The sequence below is a fragment of the Zingiber officinale genome, chromosome 1A (genome assembly GCF_018446385.1).
Source record: "Zingiber officinale cultivar Zhangliang chromosome 1A, Zo_v1.1, whole genome shotgun sequence".
NCBI lineage: Eukaryota > Viridiplantae > Streptophyta > Magnoliopsida > Zingiberales > Zingiberaceae > Zingiber > Zingiber officinale.
In genome coordinates this window covers 161,356,580-161,377,576 of record NC_055987.1, presented here as the reverse complement: position 1 = coordinate 161,377,576, position 20,997 = coordinate 161,356,580, and the positions used below count along the sequence as shown (strand labels likewise).

At 37.7% G+C, this 20,997-nt stretch overlaps 1 protein-coding gene and 1 long non-coding RNA gene across 2 annotated transcripts; one reads left to right on the top strand and one right to left on the bottom strand.

Annotated features, from left to right (window-relative positions):
* The first annotated feature begins 16,250 nt into the window (after positions 1-16,250).
* LOC122038220 lies at positions 16,251-17,924 on the top strand. The gene is made up of 2 exons (XR_006127820.1): positions 16,251-16,790; positions 16,869-17,924. It is a non-coding gene; the product is annotated as an uncharacterized LOC122038220 (long non-coding RNA).
* Positions 17,925-19,866: 1,942 nt separating this feature from the next.
* Positions 19,867-20,788, bottom strand: LOC122005966. Its single transcript, XM_042561240.1, has 2 exons — positions 20,153-20,788; positions 19,867-20,067 (listed from the first exon to the last, which is right to left on the bottom strand). Exons 1-2 carry the CDS (start codon positions 20,786-20,788, stop codon positions 19,996-19,998), a joined length of 708 nt encoding a protein of 235 aa, XP_042417174.1. The 3' UTR covers positions 19,867-19,995.
* Between the last annotated feature and the right edge of the window lie 209 nt (positions 20,789-20,997).

Genomic DNA, 20,997 nt, shown 5'->3' with positions numbered 1-20,997 from the left:
TCACCTCCAAATATCAAGAAATATTCTTTAGTCCTTCTCAAGTACTTAAGAATATTCTTGACCGCTATCAAGTGACACTCACCTGGATCTGACTGGTATCTGCTCATTATGCTCAAAACATACGAAATATCAGGACGAGTACATAGCATGACATACATGATAGATCCTATGGCTGAAACATAAGGGATCTTATCCATGCGGTCTCTCTCCACTCTAGAAGAGGGACTTTGAGTCTTCAAACGACTCACACCATGTGACATCGGCAGAAATCCTTTCTTGGAATTCTTCATGGCAAACTGTAGTAATACCGTGTCAATATATGTACTTTGACTTAGGCCAAGCAATCTCTTAGATCTATCTCTATAGATTTTTATGCCTAGAATACAGGCTGCTTCACCTAAGTCCTTCATTGAGAAACAATTCCTCAGCCAAGTCTTTACAGACTGCAGCAAAGGGATATCATTTCCAATGAGTAGTATGTCATCCACATACAATAAAAGGAAGACAATTGTGTTTCCAACAACCTTCTTGTAGACACAGGGTTCATCTTCATTCTTGATGAAACCAAACTGTTTGAACGCATCATCGAATCGAAGATTCTAGCTCCGAGAAGTTTGCTTTAGTCCATAAATGGACTTATACAGCTTGCATACTCTGCCAGTATGCAGTAGATCTACAAACCCCTCAGGTTGTGTCATGTACACATCCTCGAGTAAGTTTCCATTCAGAAACATGGTTTTGACATCCATCTGCCAAATCTCATAATCGTGGTATGCTGCAATAGCAAACATGATCCGAATGGACTTAAACATCACTACTGGAGAAAAAGTTTCATCATAGTCAATACCATGAATTTGCTTGAAACATTTAGCTACCAAACGACCCTTATAGGTAATAAGTCCATCCATGTCAGTCTTTCTCTTAAAGACCCACTTATACCTAATGAGTTTGACGTCTTCAAGTGGATCAACCAAAGTCCATACTTGGTTGGTGTACATGGATTTTATCTCGGATCTCATGGCCTCTAGCCATTTCTCAGAATCTGTTCTCATCACAGCTTCCTGATAGGAGGTAGGCTCATTCTCAACGAGCATAACGTCGTCATGGTCAGACAAGAGAAATGAATATCTCTCAGGCTGACGACATACCCTGTCAGACTTGCAAAGAGGTAGGTCTACTTGAACTGGTTGTTGTTCCTCAACTCCTTGTGCAACAACCTCATCATCCACAACATTTTGTGGTTCCAGTTCAACTTCCATCAAGGCTTCAGTGCTATAGTCCATATCTTGAACTTCTTCAAGATCAAACGTACTTCCACTAGTTTTTATAGAAATAAAGTCTTTTTCTAGAAATATCCCAGTCTTAGCCACAAACACTTTGTGGTGGCTGGGAATGTAGAAGTAATATCCCTTCGTTTCCTTGGGATATCTTATAAAATAGCACTTATCGGATTTGTGTCCCAGTTTGTCTGACACTTGACGTCGAACGTAAGCATCACAACCCCGAATCCTCATAAAAGATATCTGGGCATCTCTCCCAGTCCATATCCTATATGGTGTCTTTATCATAACTTTGGATGGAACACGATTAAGTGTGAAGGCTGCTGTGTCTAGAGCATATCCCCAAAAAGATATAGAAAGATCTGTGTGACTCATCATAGATCGTACCATATCTAATAGGGTATGATTCCTCCTTTCGGATACACCATTCCACTGTGGTGTTCTAGGAGGAGTGAGTTGGGATAGAATTCCACACTCAGCTAGATAGTCACGAAACTCATGGCTAAGATATTCACCACCTCGATCTGATCGAAGTATCTTAATACTCTTGCCTAGCTGGTTTTGTACTTAATTCTTGAATTTTTTGAATTTTTCAAAGGATTGTGACTTATGTGTCATCAGATACACATAACCATATCTACTGAAGTCATCAGTAAATGTAATGAAGTACCTATAACCACCTCTGGCAGTGATATTGAAAGGGCCACATACATCACTATGTATAAATCCTAATAAGTCAGTTGCTCTTTCGCTATGTCCACTAAAGGGAGTCTTGGTCATCTTACTCAGTAGGCATAACTCGCATGTCTCATATGATTCAAAATCAAATGAGTCCAGCAGACCATCTTTATGAAGTTGGGATAAGCGATTCTCATTTATATGACCTAAGCGACAATGCCAGAGATAGGTTCGGTTCATTTCATTTGACTTGAACCTTTTGGTACTTATGTTATAGATGTGGTTCTCTAAGTCTAGAATGTAGAGTCCGTTCATCAAAGGTGCACTACAATAGAACATATCTTTCAAATAAACGAAACAACATTTGTTCTTTATTATAAATAAAAAGTCTTTCTTGTCTAAACAAGAAACTGAAATGATGTTCTTTGTGAGAGCAGACACATAACAACAATCATCTAATTCTAGTACAAGCCCAGAGGGCAGAGATAGAAAGTAAGTTCCTACAGCAACAACATCAACCCGTGCTCTATTGCCTACTCGTAGGTCCACCTCGCCCTTCATCAATGTCCTGCTATTTCTCAGCGCCTGCACATTAGTACAAATGTGAGAAGCACATTCGGTATTTAATACTCACGATGAAGAAATAGAAAGATTGACTTCTATAACATATATACCTGAAGTAGAAATATCATTTCTCTTATTCTTAAGATCTTCCAGGTATCCTTTGCAGTTCCTCTTCCAGTGCTCGGTCTGACAGCAGTGGAAGCAGGTAACATCCTTGGCAACTCCTCCTTTAGGTTTCATTACCTTGCCTTTGCCCTTGGCTTGAGACTTTCTCTTACCTTTAGGCTTGCCCTTGCCTTTATGCTTTTGCACCATCAAAATGGAGTTGGGCTTTACCTTCTTAAGGTTGAGCTCAGCAGTTCGCAACATGCTTAGCAGCTCAGGCAGTGGCTTATCAATTTCGTTCATGTTGTAATTTATGACAAATTGACTGTAACTTTCTGGCAAGGATTGCAAGATCAAGTCAGTGGTCAGTTCTTGGCCAAGTGGGAATCTCAACCTCTGTAGGTTCTCTATGTACCCAATCATCTTGAGTACATATGGGCCTACGAGAGCCCCATCTTGCATCTTGCACTGAAACAGTGCCTTAGAGATCTCGAATCCCTCGTGCCTTGCTTGTCCTTGACATAGTTGACGAAGATATTCAACCATATCATAAGCAGTCATCAACTCATGTTGCTTCTGAAGCTCAGAGTTCATGGTTGCGAGCATGAGACATGACACATCTAATGCATCATCTTGATGCTTCTTATAAGCATCTCGGTCGGCTCGCGTGGCAGTGGCAGGAGGTGCCTCCGGAATGGGCTGCTCCAGGACGTACAGTTTTCTTTCTTGTGTGAGAACGATTCTCAGATTCCTGTACTAGTCCAAGAAATTAGCTCTATTGAGCTTATCCTTGTCAAGGACAGAACGCAGGGAGAAAATGTTCGTGTTCGTCGACATGGCAATCTACAACATAAATAAAGAATAAAGTAAATATCATATTCCACTTATCATTTAATTAGGTCTTTAACTAAATGATGCTCACACTGAATTCTTGCGGGACAAGATCCACATCATACTACGCCTTGAGTTAGCTTTGGCTAAATCACCCAAGACTTAGTATGATCGGTAAATAACTAATTATCAATTACATCTTTATGCAACTCTTGTTTATAGGATCAAGATAAATGTGATCTTTATTTTATCTTCCCAACCGTTGGAAAATGCCTATAGTTTTACCCAATCCAATTGAGTTAACTAGTTATACTCAATCTAATTGTGTTTGTTCTCACCCAAGCTTTGATAGGCGAGACCAAGATTGTCCCTCCGCACCCTACCAAGATAATATGCGTTGCTATGCTTTGAAAGATTCAACAACAACAAATGATCGAGGTAGTGATGGGTATCAAAATTTGGTAGGCATTTCGAGTTGACTTGATTAAAATTTAATCTAATTATGTATGTGTATCATATACGCATTAAGACACTAATTACCCTACATTAGCATGCATCACATACACACAAACAATGATAGATAATTAATTCATGATGAGGTCATGGCCCTACTACGATCTTCTCAAGCCAATGAAAAGATCAGACGGTCAACCTAGGGTCAACGACTTCTTCAAGCGCATCCTTTTGACCGCCATGTGTTGACTGCACCCTCCTTGTAACTCCTTCTTGAGTGGACCTTCCATCGCTTCATTTTGTACATTACAAATATGAAACTCGAGTTACATTCGAGTCTAAAATCTATTTACAACAGGAACATAATAAGGAGGCATGACGCGCAGGTCGCATATCATATACAACACGCACAATACAAAAAATGGCGTGCATGTCATGTTATGAATTACAACACAATTTTAACCAATCACATTGGGATTTTTGGGCCATGACCATCATAATATCATACATAATACTAAATTATGTATTTTACATAAATTTCTATAATTTTACTACTGTTTTATCAATTTTATGAGTCACACCTTCTCGGTAGTCCCGTTTAGTGATTTTCGGGCGCGATCATGAGACAATGCCCCTTGCGGGGTTAGGGGCAGCACCCCTTCTCGCGAAATGAATATCGTGAGTGTCCCAAACTGATCTAATAGCACCTTAAGCCGCTGTCCCCCCAAAAAAATAATTTTATTTGGGCGAAACCTTGCCGTTTCGGAAGATTTTTCTTGGTATTTGAAGCCTACAAGTGTCCAAACATTTGTTGTTTCGCCTCTACAAGAAAAATACTCACAAAATCTATAAAAGTAGAAAAATTACAGAAACTTACAGATTTGAAACCCTTTTCATAATAACAAATACAAACATGTACAAGCTTCGCATGTGGCTCTGATACCACTGTTACACTTTCGAGCCGCAAAAATCGCTTTTTGTATTGCGGAAACCCCGAAGCTAGCCACGAATCCATCCGAAGATAAATAAAAATAAAATATTCATGAACATGTTTGTCTACACTAGATCTACCTTAGATCTACATGAAAAGAAGGTTTACCCTTGTAGCGATGCCCTCGCTTATCCCGCTCGTCCAAATGGTTGCCGGATCTCGTAGAGTGTCAAGTGTACACTCCTCTACACGTATCCACACGGACAAAAGATGGAGAAAACCCACCTAGAGCATGCTAGCACTCTTGAGAGGTCTCGACAATGGAGGAGAGGGAGAGAACAAGAAGAGAGAAGGAAGAGGAAGAAGCCTTGAATGCACATCTTATGTGGCCGGCCACTTAATGGAGCATCTTATACCTCCATGTAATACCAAGAGTCATGGCTCTTGGTCTTCCTCATGATGTGGCACATAATGATGTAGCCTTGATGATGTGGAACATCATCATTGGCCGACCCATGCCAAGTCACAATGAGGTGGCATTTAGTCAAGTCAAACTTGACCCTTCATCTTCTCTCTCAAGTCAAGTCAAACTTGACCTCTTATCTCCCATGGTTGATCAAATCTAACCTTTGATTCAAATCAATTTAATTTAATAAATCTCTATTCATTGGTTTAAATTGACTCAATGAATCATAGCCTAAACTAGAATCATTCGACACATGAATCAAATTGAGTCCAACTCAATTAGTCTAATTTGGATTACTCTTAATACAATTTGGTTCATCATATGAACCTAATCCTCTTGGTCCATCATATGAACCTAATCTCCATCTAACTGTCCTTTGTGTGTGACCCTATAGGTTCTTGTAACGTTGGTAATGCTCCTAAACCCATTTAGAAACATAAGTAATGAACGGTATCTAGCAACACATAATTACTACCCAAGTTACAAGAATGTTGAGATCCAATATCACCATTGTGACTACTAATTGTGACTCTCACAATATGTGACAATGTCCTTCTATCCTTGACACCTAAATTGATCAATTGAGGCATAGACCGTGTCATCCTCTAATCAATTTATGTCTTGAACTCCAAGTAGACTGACTCTAATCAAATGAGCTCATTATCTCATATTGACCTATTTGGGCATGGCCATGCACTTAGTGGTCTCACTCTATCAAGAATCATGATGTCACTCCTGTCATATAGGAGAGATAGATCTCATCTACATCACTCACATCCCTTCGCATAATTTGTTACATACCCAGTAGTCACCTTTATAGTCCACCCATTTACGGGTGACATTTGACGAAGCCAAAGTATGCAACTCTTTATGTAGGGAACCATTGTGACTTCAGGTCCAAGGACTGATAGTCATACTAATAGTCACATGAGAAAGTATATGACACTCATATAACGATTCATGATACTTTCTCATGGCGGGTCATTCAGTATACATTCTCCAATGCATACCCATGTGTCAACTTGATATCTAATATCCATGACTTGTGAGATCAAGTCATCGAGTTGACCTACATGCTAGTCTTATCGCATTAACATTGTCCCTGAATGTTAATACTTGACTAGGAATGATTAAGAGTTGTGTTCTCTATATCATCTCATTATTAATTCAACCAATCGATTGATATAAATAAGAACCTTCTACTCAAGGACGCTATTATACTCAATTATTTGGCACTAATACACGTAAGTATAATAACCATAAAGAAATACCTTTATAGGAATATGATACATCGAGTCCATACAACAATCATCACATGATCAGCTCTAGGGCTCTCACTAACATCATCCTCTTTTAAAAGGAGAATGGAAAAGTTAACTCTTGTAAAAAAATTAATTCACAAATAAGGAGTAAATGAGACTAGAATTTGTGTTCAGTCAGTCGGCTACACTTCCTTCGACTACACTTGAGGGAGAGACTAGTGATATGATTCATGAAATGACAGGGATATTAAAGTCAAGGTGAGGTGGCGATCAAGGTTGGGACAGGGTGATGTTTGTTACCTAGTTCTGTTGATCGCCCTATATCAAAGTCTTGAAAGCATGTCCGGGCATATCTCGAGTAGGATGCTTGATAGAGACGACCAGTTATAAACTCGATCGAACATAAGGTTGCCTGTGTGCGCTCGACTAGGTAAAACCTGAACGAGCTTTAAGGTACTCAGCTTTATAAAGCTCTTAGTATACGATCGACCGAGTGAAGGCCAAACAAACATAAGGTCACCTATGTACACTCGACCAAGAAAAAACTCGAATGAGCTTTAAGGTAATCAACTTTATAAAGCTCTTAGCATACGATTGGTCGGCGAAGGACGAACGAATATAAGGTTATCTATGTACACTTGACCGGGCAAAACCCAAACGAGCTTTAAGGTACTCAGCCTTATAAAGCTCTTAACATATGATCGACTGAGCGAAGGTCGAACGAACGTAAGGTTGCTTGTGTGCACTCGACTGGGCAAAGCCTGATTGAGCTTAAAGGTACTCTAAATATACGACCAACTTAATGACTGATCGAGATATATTCAACAGAAGATATTTTCAATATACGACCGACATAATAACTGGTCGGAATATATTCAACGGAAGGTATTTTCAATATACGACTGACTTAATGACCGATCGAGATATATTTAGCAGACAAGTAGTCGACAATCTTATGATAGTCTGGCTAACTTGTTGGAAAATATTCCCTTGAAGCTTCTTCATTAATTAATCAGTTACATCAATACACTCCTTTGAGATTTCATCAGGGGCCCAAGTCATAAATGATAAAGGAGGTACATCTGGACTAGAAAAAAGATTTCTCGGATGATTATTGCACGACATCTAGGCTGTAATTCTCTCATCTTCTAACAAACTCTAATAAATCGGGGACCACCTCAAGATTGCGGAGGTTATGTAAAGAGGTATAAAAGAGGAATCCTCTCCGTTGTCAAGGTACGCAACACAAACATCTGCATTTGAAACCCTACTTTCTTGTAGTTTTCTATTACTGCTCTTCTTCCACCTTCGAGTGAGGAAATTGACTTGAGCGTCGGAGGGCCTAGCCAGAAATTCTCATCCCGGACTTAGGCCATTAATGCTTTATTGGCTAGTCTGACTGTGCGCAAGATCATTGAGGAGTTTCCTTCAGATCTTGAGGAGTTTATTGTTCGTCGAGCAACCACCTATTGAGCCAGCAGACCATCTCATCGCCTTCAGACACAAGCTCGACACCTAGCACAAAGATGCTCTGCATGCTCCATTTTCTCCTTTTCTTTTATAATCATGATCTGAGCTTCCGCCAATTTATCTTGGATTAACTTTAGGTTTCGTTGCTATTGCACGATCAACTAATCCTTAGCTTTAGCTTCTTCGATTACAAGGGACAAGGAAGATTCATATTTTCCTTAAAAAAAAGATCATGGCTTTGGTTTGGCTCTCTAGATCTAAATAGGTTTTTATTTTCAACGATGTCTCAGTGCGGACCCAAGATTTAGCGGTCAGCCAATGTTCTTCAATTTTCCTTCATAAAGAACATTGGAATTCCTTTTCCTATAGCGGCTCTACAAGGGCTACACCCTTTGAAGTAAGCAATCTCCATCATATGATTTAACTGTTGACGAGATTGTTGTAGCTCATTAATCTTAAAATTGGGTCATCATTTTTTAAAAGGAGAATGGAAAAGTTAACTCTTGTAAAAAAATTAATTCACAAATAAGAGTAAACGAGACTAGAACTTGAGTCAGTCAGTCGATTACATCTTCTTCGACTAGACTTGAAACTGAGGCTAGTGATACGGGTTATGACAAGCGGATTCAAGAATTGATAGGGATATTAAAGTCAAGGTGAGGTAACGATCAAGGTTGGGACAGGGTGATGTTTATTACCTGGTTCTGTTGATCACCCTATATCAAAGTCTTGAAAGCATGCCCAGGCGTCTCCCGAGTAGGATGCTCAGATAAGACCGACCGGTTATAAACTTTTTTTTTAAAAAAAAAAGGAAATATATATCATCAAAATGCACAATCATACAAAATGATCCTAGAGCCTCTTATATCATGTCTGACGAACTGTCAAATCTGGAAGAGGAACCATGATCGTGTACATGTGCTCACTCATGTACCAACTCTTGAACACTCTACTATGCATGCTAGCTACATGCTCATCCTTGGTAACCACCTACTAAGCTGAGGTATCAACGAGCATCGCGCCTGATCTGTGTCCATGTTGCTCATGTGTCGTCCTCCTGATCTGTGTCTATACTCATCATATTTCACCCTTGCTGTCCATAATCTATCACGTGTGCTCCTGATCTGCCACTCTCCTGTGTCTAGGAGCCATCAGTAGCACCAAGTGATCGTCGTTAGTCTCTCCCAACCCATGGGCCTCAGGTCACCACTGCCACCTATAAGCCACATGAAGTCACTTTGAGCAAGTTGTTGAAGCAATCTAGGTGCCCTAGGTTTTGATGTTTGGGCAAAGGTTTAAGTTAGGTTTATTGTTGTATTTGATATGCATTGTGAGTGTGCAGGATACAGGTACAACAAGGAAAGTCCAAGTGTGATCTTGGCAAAGGAGGAAAGTTCAAGAATGAGTCTTGGCGGTGTAAGTCCAAGCATGCAGTCTTGGCAACGTAAGTCCAAGTGTGACTTGGCAATGGATGAAGCCCCGGAGGTGAGGAGCCTCTTGGCAAAGGAAGACCCGACAATATGGGCAAGGCCGAAGGAAGCTCCAGAAGGCAAGACGTGAAGGATGGGGAGACATTCGAGGGACGCGAGGCTGATGGAGGAGGCTAGAAGGCTAGGTCTAGGTTGGTCGGGCGAGAACGAGTGCTGAGTGAATGTACTCGAGGCAAAATCCTAAAATCAGGGTTCAATGTAGCAGTACTATAGCGTTACTGTAGCAGTACTGTAGCGTTACTGTAGCAACACTGTAGCAGTCGACTGATGATTGTATCAGTCGACTGATGCACTGTAGCAGAGAGCCGTTGGCACCAGTCGACTGGTGCATTGACCAGTCGACTGGTAACGGGCAAATCAGGTTCTGATTTGTTCCAAGCTCTATAAGAAAGAGCTTGGTATGGCCGGCCAAGGTGACGAAATTAGACTTGGTTAAAGCCTAATTAGTAGTCACCAAAGTGCTCAAGAGATCTTTGTGTGCCAAGAGGTCTTGGTTGGAGTTGTGGTGAGGTTTCTCCACCCACAAGGAGGTTGAGCTAGCCGGAGTTTGCCGGGGACTAATCCACCGACGGATTGAGGGATCGTCCACCTTACGGACACGCCGTGGAGTAGGAGCAAGTTATCTCCGAACCACGTACACGCCTTGTGTTAGGGTTTGTGTTTGGTTTGTTGTCTTCTTCCTTCTTGTTTTAGGTTAACTTTCGTATTTGTTAGTTTGCTTTTGTATTCCGCTGTGCACTAACATTATAGGAAGTAAAGTTTTGGGTGAGACGCTATTCACCCCCCCCTCTAGCGGACGTCAAGGTCCCAACACAAGTGACCAGCTATCAACAGATTTAATGTGCCTTTACCGTGAGCTGTTTGCTACGGCCTAGGTAGGTCTTTGTGGTGGGCCTACGTGACCGGTTATAAACTCGATTGAACATAAGGTTGCCTATGTGTGCTCAACCGGGCAAAACCCTAACGAGCTTTAAGGTACTCATCTTTATAAATCTCTTAGTATATGATTAACCCAATGAAGGACAAACGAACATAAGGTCACCTATGTATGCTTGACCGGGCAAAACCCGAATGAGCTTTAAGATACTTAACTTTATAAAGTTCTTAGCATACGATCGGTCGAGCGAAGGCTGAATGAACATAAGGTCACCTATGTACACTCAACCAGGAAAAACCTGAACGAGCTTTAAGGTACTCAGCCTTATAAAGTTCTTCGCATATAATTGACCGAGTGAAGGTCGAATGAACGTAAGGTTGCCTGTGTGTGCTCGACTGGGCAAAGCCCGAACGAGCTTAAAAGTACTCTAAATATACGACCGACTTAATGACCGACCGGGATATAATCAACAGAAGATATTCTCAATATACAACTGACTTAATGATCGGCTGGGATATATTCAACAGAAAGTATTTTCAAAATACGACCGGCTTAATAATCGGCCAGGATATATTTAATAGAAGGTATTTTCAATATACGACCGGCTTAATGACCGGTCAAGATATATTTAGCAGACAAGTAGTCGACAACCTTATGATAGCCTGGCGAACAAGTTGGGAAATATTCCCTCAAAGCTTCTTAATTAATTAATCAGTTACAACAATACACTCCTTTGAGTATTTCATTAGGGGCCCAAGTTATAAACGACAAAGGAGGTACATCTGGGCTAGAAAAAAGATTTCTTAGATGATTATTGCACGACGTCTGGGTTGTACTTCTCTCATCTTCTAACAAACTCTAACAAACTAGGGACCATCTTAAGATCTCGGAGATTATGTAAGGTGGTATAAAAAGGGGAATCCTCTCCGCTGTCAAGGTACGCAACACAAACATCTACATCTGAAACCCTACTTTCTTGCATTTTTTTGTTACTACTCTTCTCCCACCTTCGAGTGAGGAAATTGACTTGAGCGTCGGAGGGCCTAGCTAGGGATTCTCACCTCAGTTTTAGGTCACTAACACTTTATTTGCTCATCTGACTGTGTGTAGGATCGTTGACAAGTTTCCTTTAGATCTTAAGAAGCTTATTGTTCGTCGAGCAACCACCTATTGGAGCCAACGCACCATCTTATCGCCTTTAGACAGGATCAATTCACGTCATTGGTTTTCAAAACCAGAGCCTTAAACCCTCTTCCCCTCTCTTCCCTCATGTCATATCCTAAACCTAAGTCATCTTCTTCAGCGATCTGCTTACGTGGAGTGAATTAGGATTTTAATCCAACCTATACTACTCATCTCCTTCCTCTAATTTTACTACTCATGTTTATTAATGGTACATTACACGAGAGTTGTAAAGATATGTTGAGTTTTTTTTTTTTATCTATCGTTGTTTCTAATATCCATTTGTTTAAAAACCACTATGGGACATGTACATAAGAGAGAGAGAGAGTAAAACATATATTATAAAATGTGGGAGAGAGAAAGGGGAACTTCTATTATAAAGTGGGAGAGAGTGATTTATATTATCCAAAATATTATCTTTTTATTCCTTTCAAAATATCATATTGTTAAATATTTAATTTCTCCATTTTATATTTTATTTGTAATCAAATTACAAATCAAATATTCCCTCTAGTTTAAATAATAAATAATTTTATTATTTAATAAATTTTGTACAAATAAATAAATAATTAAATTAATTATTTAAGAGTATTCATCCTGATTAAATGAAGATGATTTGGGGGCATGACCCCATAATTTTAAGCTTGAATAAATTTGGATAAAATTAATTAAAATCCTTTAATTAATTATCTAATTTATTAACTCCAAGATTATTCCATTAAAATTTGAAATTACACTCTTGAGAATTATGAAACGTGTTTACTCAAAAGATTTGAACAATCTATTGATATAATTATTACATGTTGATCAACCTGTTGGTCCCTTATGATAGACAAGAAGGGGGTGAATTACCCTGCACAGTTTAAAACAAGAATACTTTTCTCGATCTTTATGACTTGATTAAAATAAATAGACACTTGTACAAAAATAAACTAATTACAAGAAAAGAAGATACATATAAATTTTACTTGGTTTGCAATCAGAGGATTGCTAATCCAAGACATTGAAAGCCCACTATAAATCTCCTTCAGGCAGAGAAGTATTTTACAGCAGTTAAAGCACTCACACAATAGTAGAATAAACAAGGGAATCAATTACAAGTGTTGTTTTTAAACTACTGAGATCAAGGTTCTATTTATAGAGTTGATCCGAACGCCTAGAAGGGTTCCGGGCGCTTGGGCGTGGATAAACTTTTATGCTTGTCGTAAAGGATCGTGTCAGCTGATATTTCGATAACCTTTTTGGTTCAAGCACTTAGACCCGTTCTGGGCGCCCAGACTGTATTAAACTTGATCCACACCAAGGGCACCCTCGGTACCCGAACTGGTTCGTGCGTTTGGAATTGTTCTAAGTGTCAGGACCAGAGTCAACTACAAGTAAACTTTTTGTTTGGGTCTTCTGCTCCGGCTCCGCTTGCTTGGATGATTTCGTCCATCCGAAATAGGGCTCACCCAAACCCATTTTCCGGCATTCTTGAGCAATCTTCCGCTCCAGCATCTCGTCCCTCGAAAATATTGTGCGCTTCCTTCTCGCTCGCCAGTGTACTCTGCTAGCTTGGTTATTTTAGTCATCTAGCAATAGGGCTCATTTGAACCTTTTTTTTTTTTATCTTCTCGAGCAACCTTCCGCTCCAGCTTCTCGTCCCTCTGAAATGCCACACGCTTCCTTCTCATCCACCAGCGTATTTGATACGGGCTCTCGTGTCATACTACGGGAGCTTATCAAATTATAATTAAAGTTACCGAACCCCTCTACACTCATGTAGTATAGAGATGACACAGATCGTCTCACAAGGAATGTAATGATAGGATGATATCTTCAGGATTGATTATTGCTTTGAATTTTTAACATGAAAATTGAGGGGTTGGGTTTGAGTTCTAAACTATGATATGAAATAACAAAACAAGTATAAAATTAAACCTAAGGAACAAAAGAGCAATGCAAGTATGAAAATCTAGTATAACTTAAACTATGATTGCAAGGAAATTAAAATAACATAAAATAAGCATTGAATGAAATCTAGAGCATCAAAGAAATCTAATCTAACCTAATTACATCCAAACAAAGAACAGAACTTATAGCAATTGAAAGAGACAAGATAAACAAGAATTAAGCAAAATAAAATGCACAAATTTAAACCTAACTATTGGAAGAAGCATTTTGTCGAACACCTTATGAGCATAAATCAAAATAACATGAGTACATGCTCTAAAACATGGGAGAACAGCTTAAGTATAGAAACATCAAACAATCAACCACGCAAATCAACATATCAACCATTGAAGAAGAAGCTTGTTGTCCAAATTTGTGTGAAAAAGTCAGAACTGTCGATGGAGATAGGATGGAGCTGTTGCAAACTGCAGAACGTGGAGAAGAGAGGTGGCGTAGATTGAGATGGAGAGGAGGTGGAGAATCGGCCTTCGAATCGTCTCTTCTAACCCGAAACAAAGAAAAGCTCCGACAGTGGCTAGGATTCCTGGATGAGAGGCGATTGAAGAAGATCGTCGGAGATGAGGAAGAGCTCCCTGGCAGCTCCGTGAATAGAAGAGGGAAAGAGATGGTGTCCAGCCGACGGCGATGAATGATCGGAGGTGGTCATTGGCCGTTGGTGAAGGAGGAAGAAGGTGGAGGTGTCACGTGTGGACACCCCTGTTTTCAGTCAGAAACTGAGAGCAGAAGAAGTTGCGTGCTTGGTGGATTTTATTTCCCCAGATCTGATCCGATGGTCCTGATCAATCTAGATCTGATGGAGCGGATGAGATCAAATCTGAGTGAATGGTTGAGATCAACTGGAACCCATTGAATGGTCAAGATGAATAGATCAAGATGAGTGGCTCAGATCATGCCAGATCTACACAGATTGACCAAAATCAACCAGATCTTGATGAACGGCTAGAATTAATCAGATATGAATCTTTCATTTAATTTGCTTCAGATTTGATCCAATGACTCAAATTTCTTCATATTGGATTTCTCATTAACTCAAGCCTTTAGATTCAATTTTGTTCAACTTAGAGCTCAATCCCTAAAAAATAAACGTGCACAATTATAAGTAGAAATCCATAAAAATAGGAAGAATTATAACAAAACTCATAATATGAATCCAACTCAATAACATGACAAAAATCAACAATTAATCATATGAAAGGATTAAAATATGAACATTAATGGCAGAAATAATCACTACAAGAAAACAGGACATCATAAACGGATTTTTAAAACAAAAATAAAATCTGTTTCAGATTTATATAAATCAGAGACAGATTTAATACGGAATTATTAATTCGTTTCATTTTAGTAAATTATATATTTTTTAAAGAAATTAAGATAGAATTTAAAACAAATTTGAAATGAAATTACATATAAATTTTTATAAACAAAAATAAATATGAATTATAAACAGAATTTGAGACTGTATCATTTCTGTGACAAATTTTGTTTATAAATTAATTAAAAGTTAAAACGAAAATAAAATATGTTTCAGATTTATCTAAATCAGAGACAGATTTAATACAAAATTATTAATCCGTTTCATTTTAGTAAATTATATATTTTAAAAAAAATTAAGACAGAATTTAAAACAAATTTGAAACGAACATATAAATTTTTATAAAAAAAAATAAATATGAATTATAAAAGAAGACTGTATAATTTTTGTGACAAATTTCGTTTATAAATTAATTAAAAGTTAAAACAAAAATAAAATCTATTTCAAATTTATATAAATCAGATACAGATTTGTTACATAATAATTAATTTGTTTAATTTTAATGAAATATAATATTTGAAAAGAAATTTAAAACAAATTTTGATACGAAGCTATGTATAAATTTTATTAAAAAAATAAATATGGATTATAAATGGAATTTGTGATCGTTTAAATATTTTTAAACGAAAATAGAATTTGTTTTATATTTATATAAATCAGAGACATGAAATTGTAAATATATTCACTTTGATAAAATATAATATATGAAAAAACTTCAAGAAAGAATTTAAACCAAATTTAATATGAAATTATATATAACTTTTTATAAAGAAAAATAAATATGAATTAGGTTTTCTAACCCTTTCTCCTCGTCCTAATTTGGCTTTGGCTTTGTCTTTGGCTTTATCAGAGCAGGTACAAATTCTTTTTCCCCCGCCTCTGATTTTATTTTTCTCGTGCTTGGTGGCTATCTTATACGACTGCAAAGGTTGCTCGCAGCTGCGAGGCCGACCGTAGTTGTGAGGGCGATCGCAACCACTTAAGGTTGTCTACAGTTGCTTCTCAAGGCCGCAAGGTTCGCGACCTTTTCAATTAGCCCCCTCATGCCACCGTGAGGTCGTCCACCCTACAGTCCCTGAATTCTTATTATTTTTATTGATTTTTACTAATAATTGTGCACTTTTATTGTAAAATACGGAAATAAAAAAATAATAATAATAATTAAATGATAAGATTTAATTGGGAAATAATCTTAACGGAATTTTTAGACATTTTTAGGAATTTTTCGAAGCTCGTAAGGTGTAATTGGAGGGGACACATTTGCAGACTTGAGAAAAATCTATTTGGAATACCCAATTTAAGTAGGAGTTGATAAAAGAAAATACTTAGGTTTTAATTAAAATAAACCTAGTTATCTAATTTAAATAATGGTTATAATTCTCACCGTGCCCTATTCCTCCCTAATCGTCGAATCCTTCCTCACCTTATCTCGTCGCCGCCCCGATTCTTCCTCCTCTCTCACGCCGTTTACTCTCTGCTCTTCTTCTACTCCTCATCTTCTCCAACCAGCACCCCTTTCTCTTCTTCCGCGTCATCTTCCCTCCTCTGCCGTCGTCTCCTCGTCGCGGAGGTCCTCACCACGCCGATTGTCACCAGAGCACCGCCGGCAGCAGTCCTTCTCTCCGCGAGCCTCACCAACACCAAGCTCTCTAGGCTATCAGGCGGCCCGATCCTCTTCTACTTTTCCCCTTGCGTCTCTGCCCTAGATGCAGCCGACGTCATCGCATCCGACCACAGTACCTGCAATTTTGGGCGGCTAGCGTCGCCGCCATCTCTTTCACCGGCTGCCACTTCTTCCTCTTCCATCTGCCACCGTCGGAGAGCTGAGTACATAGGAGAGTAGGGTTGTTCTTCCGCGTATCAGCAGTTGCGAGGGGTTACCACGCGTTGCCCCCTTCAATTGTGTCGTGGCCATCCGATCAGCCACAAGGAGGTATGAGATGTTGTCATCTCTATTCCTCTTCCCTGTTTGACAGCCGTCACAACTTATCAACGGATTGGCATCTTCTAGATTGCAGATCCATTGCTGCGGTGACCCCATTTGTGCTTGGATTTGTGCCACTATCATGTATCGGTGAATTCTGAGGCGGTGAGGGTTGTTGGACAGATTTATCATCGTCGGAAGAGCCACAAACTGCTGATAAGGGTAGTAATCTGAACCTGATCAGATTTATTAGGTTGTTTCTTTTATCATGTTGGATGTGTGTTATGTTTCTTATTGAATGCTTATATCAAACTTGATCTCCCTTAATTAGAATACATGCACTTGGCTTTAATTGTTTCATGCACCCAACTTGTTTGATAAAATGTTCCGTAGTTAGGTTCTAATTTTTGCATGTCATGTGTTCATTTCAGTTCGGTGAAATGTCTCTTTCAATAGTTAGGCTCAATCTGATGCATCTTAGTTTACTTAACTCTTGCTTTGTATTGCTCTTTCAATTGTTAAGTTTTATGTCTTCATTTAAATTCAATTAGGTTAAGTTAGATTAGGTTTCTTTAATGCTCTAGGTTTTGTTCCATGCTTAGTTTCGTTAATTACTTCATGTTGACTATTATTTTCTGCAATTGTATTTTATTCATTAGGTTTGATTTCATAGTTGCTTTGCGTTTTCAAATCTTAGTCTTAGAATCCAAAATTTTCTATTATCTTGTATTTGATTTTGTTATATGTACTTAGAGATTCTAAGTTTAAGATTCAAATTTGAAGAAAATCCTACTTAAGTATTTGTTCACACTGACCTAATTTTTATAGTTTTGTGATGTCTATTGTTTCAGAGCCAAAAGAGTCTTCATGACTTGTTAATTCTTTAGCATTGACAACTATAGACTAATTAGCGGGTGATCATTGATATTGATTATGACTTTTGTATAATTTTAATTTATTTGTATTAAAAATTCTGATATTGTAAGACTTGTTTCATATTTTGATTTGTTAGATTTTCTCAACAAAATTGGTTGGTTCATTAATCTGTACAAGAGAAGCAATTTATCTCATGGAATTCGAAGACAGGGAGGGCAAAAAGAAGAAAATGAAGGCATGCATGTTATTAGCTCGAGGATAGAGGAACAAATTATTGAAAGAGAAAAAAAACTTGTTATTATAGAGGGAAGAAAATCTCAAGGAAATGATTCGAAAATGATTCAAGAAATGGAATATACAAATCATTTATATATAGGAAAATTTGATCTTTATAGTTTGATTATTGGTCAAATTTGTTTGGATAATGTAAATATTTATTTATTTTAATGTTAATTGTATAATACATTTGGAATTAGAAGTTATTTCTTTTTAATAATTTTAATTTATTTGAAATGAAGAATTATTTAAATATATTGATGAAAAATATAAAAATGTAATATAATAATATTTAGTGATAAATTTAAAAATAAAATTATATACGGATTTATAAATAGAATTGTAAACAGATTTATAAACAGGATTAATAACAGATTTAAAACAAAATTAGAGACAGAATTTACATTTGAAATTAATTTTATTTTGTTAACTTGAAACAGATTTATAAACAGTTTTTTCATCCGTTTCAAAAATTAGAGACAGAATATTTCCGTTTCAAAATTAGCTACGAGGCTTTCACTAACGGATTTTTGAGACGGAATATTCCGTCTCAAACTTTCTTTAGAGACGGAAAAATGATTTTCAGAGACAGATTTTTTTGTCTCTAAAGCCCTGTTTTCTTGTAGTGAATGCATTAAAATATTAGTTATCAATACTCTTCCACAGTTCCTCGTCCCTCAGACGCACCAAACCCGTCGGCTCTCTCCCGTACCATCCTTCTCGCTAGTTACGTCTTTCACTTGACTTCTTATGCTTCTAAATTCTTGCACACTTAGACACAAGACATCAAAAGACAAGAAAACCTAACTTGACTTGGTTAATCATATCAAAACTACGACGGGGTACTTATACCTTCGTTCATGATTCACAAATAGAGCTAGGTAAAATTATCATTTTACCTCTCTGTTTGTATCTAAAACCTTAAGTACCATTGATTCACCAATGAACAATTAATTCATAATCTAATTATGAATTAAAGTGTTCAAACTGTTCAGTGTTAAATCAACATTTAAGAGAACCATTTTAGTATCCTTTCAAAAGTTACGGATTTTGTATCAATAAATCATATTCTCAATTGAATGTATAACTAAGTCTCTAAAATATAAGTGTTATACATATTATTAAAATAGATTTTAACAAACAAATCAAGAGACTTGTTAATACAAACAAAGAATCTATGACTATTTAAGATTTAGATTGATCAATATATGATCATCTTAACGATGTTGATTCGAGTCTTTGTAATAATACTTTAAATATAGATTTTTAATCACATCTAGTTCTTGTCATATATAATCATATTATATAAAATATTTCTATTGAGTGTCACTACCCTGACTATTCGAATGAGATTATCATATTCATAATGACAACATATTATAATAATAATTACTAATTAAAAACCTATACCTTAATTGATCAAAGATATTTTAAATATATTATTCATAATTTTAATCCTGTTATATATAATAATCTTATATATTAAAATCATAGTCAGTGAATTTTATATAAACATTCATTTTTATATAAGTAAGCATAAAATAATAAAATAAATACTTTTTTTATTTAATTATGTAATCATTAATAAATATATGTTTTATGGCATATTCGCAACAGTGAATGCATAGGAGCTAGAAACACAGATCCATTGGTTAATGCAAATGTTGTGGTTCATTTGCTGTCATTTCTTACTTCTAGTAATTTCAAACCATCTCATTACTTATCCTCGGCAAATTCCAGCAAATGTCAATTCAGAATACTTCACCTAAAAAGAAAAAAAAGTTTCAAGAGTAGTAGTAACAAAATATTGATTAACTTCTTCAAGTTGATAAAAGAGTAGGATGCAAAATCTTTATACCTGATCATCTAGTTTAATTAAAAGCATTAGATCATAGTAAACATCATATATAGTTTAGTATTTTTCATTCCCCTAACATTGTCATGCGCTGCCAAAATAAGCCCCCAAAATGCAGAGATTCTATATCTGTCTTTAATTACAAACAGCAAAATGTAATTTTGTATGCTACCAACCCGTTCCGTAGTTAATTGCATGACGATGGGGTTACTTCTTGCCAAGAAACACGCTGGTGAGGACCTTCTTCGACCGCAAGGAGATCGCCAACACCTCCAGAGCCTGCCACTCCAAATCACGTATAGCATGTGTGATTATTTTCTTTCCCAAGAAATAGAGATTGATTAACAAGAATAAACAATATTACCTCGTCGAAGCCTAGTGTCACAGTCCTCTCGACAAGTGCGTCCAAATTCTTGACGTTAAACTTACTTAGGAGGGTAATGCTAGAGATGCTGGACATGGGCGTCACCGTCAGATCGTCCATGATAGTATACGTCACAACTCCCTTCACAAATCCTATGTTTGGATCCTCATCGTCCTCCTCATGACCTCCCACATATATCATTTGCTTAGTCATGATATTATTGCACTTGGGGCAGAGCGCTCCATTCACTTTGGAAACGTACCCATAGCAGCCAGAGTAATTATTTACATTGGCGCACCGGAAGTAAACATTCTTAGAGGAGGAAGAAGGTCCCGGGAGGAGCAGGGAGGCAGAGATGGAGCGAATTGGATTGAGGAGGATGGATTTTCCTTTGCTGTTTTGAAGGTATGAGTCGTTGAGTTCCTGGATGCTTTTGTACAGATTGCCAATGGAGCCTTGCAAGCGGTCCGTGGAGAGGAGCTTCACGATGGAGCCAAGAGGCAGCGAGAGGAGGCGGAATAGGAAGTCCACTACCTCCTTGCCAGCTTCCGCAAACAAGACTTTTTGCGCGGTCGTGTCGATGAGGAGCTTTAGGCTGAGCTTGCTCGCCGCTGAATTAGCATGGGTGTTGGCCATTATCCCTCGTGCTTAGAACGACGGAGATGAGAGCATTTTATCGTGGGCCTTCGTGTTTATCAAGAACGACGGCGATGGAAGCATTTGACTGTGCGGTATTCGCTTTTTTCCGAGCATGAGTCATGTCAAAATCTTGGGGTGGCGTGTGCATTTGGACACGCAAGAGGGGATATTGGATGGTTTGGCGGCGGAATCTCTCTCTAATTAAA